This window comes from Mytilus trossulus, chromosome 14, assembly GCF_036588685.1.
Source record: "Mytilus trossulus isolate FHL-02 chromosome 14, PNRI_Mtr1.1.1.hap1, whole genome shotgun sequence".
Lineage (NCBI taxonomy): Eukaryota > Metazoa > Mollusca > Bivalvia > Mytilida > Mytilidae > Mytilus > Mytilus trossulus.
The window spans coordinates 81,772,332-81,773,519 of record NC_086386.1 but is presented as its reverse complement, the minus strand read 5'-3'; the positions used below and the strand labels follow the sequence as shown (position 1 = coordinate 81,773,519).

Sequence of the window (1,188 nt, the reverse complement as noted above, 5' to 3'; positions counted from 1 at the left end):
CCACCCACCACCACCCCACCACCACCACCACCACCACCCCACCACCACACCACCCCACCACCACCACCCACCACCCCCACCACCACCCACCACCACCACCCACCCCACCACCCCCACCCCACCACCCCCACCACCCCACCACCCACCCCCACCCCACCACCACCACCCACCACCACCCACCACCCCACCCCCACCCACCACCCACCACCACCACCCACCACCCCCACCACCCACCCACCCCACCCCACCACCCACCCACCACCCCACCCACCACCACCCCCACCACCCACCCACCACCCCACCACCACCACCCACCACCCACCCCACCACCACCCCACCACCACCCACCCCACCACCACCCACCACCACCACCCCACCCACCACCACCCACCACCCACCACCACCACCCACCACCACCCCACCCCACCACCACCACCCACCACCCACCCACCACCCACCCACCACCCCCACCCCACCCACCACCCCACCCACCCCACCCCCACCACCCCACCACCCACCCACCCACCCACCCCCACCCCCCACCACCACCCCACCACACACCCACCACCACCCCACCACCCACCACCCACACCCCACCACCCACCCCACCCCACCCACCACCACCACCCCCACCACCACCCACCCACCCACCCACCCACCCCACCACCACCCCCACCCACCACCCCACCACCCACCACCACCCCACCACCACCACCACCCACCCACCACCCCCACCCACCCACCCCACCCACCCCCACCCACCCCACCACCACCCACCACCACCCCACCCCACACCCACCCACCCACCACCCACCCCACCCACCACCCCAACCCACCACCCCACCCACCACCACCCCACCACCACCCACCCCACCCCCACCACCCACCCACCACCCACCCACACCCACCCACCCACCACCACACCCACCCACCCCCACCCACCCCCACCACCACCACCCACACCACCCACCCACCCACCACCCCCCACCACCCACCCCCACCACCCCACCCCACCCCACCCACACCCACCCACCACCCAACCCACCCCACCAACCACCCCACCCACCCCACCACCCACCACCCCACCCCACCACCCCACACCCACCCACCCACACCCACCCCACCCAACCCACCCCAACCCAACCCAACACCCAACCTAACCCACCACACCCCAACCCAACACCCTAA

The 1,188-nt window shown here is 72.8% G+C and overlaps 1 protein-coding gene across 1 annotated transcript; it reads left to right on the top strand.

Moving 5' to 3' along the window:
- Positions 1–283: 283 nt before the first annotated feature.
- LOC134698131 (uncharacterized) lies at positions 284–1,188 on the top strand (the record flags this gene model as incomplete). Its single annotated transcript, XM_063560421.1, has 2 exons — positions 284–425; positions 638–1,188. Coding segments are annotated over 2 exons (693 nt in total), but the record flags the coding sequence as incomplete, so codon positions are not given.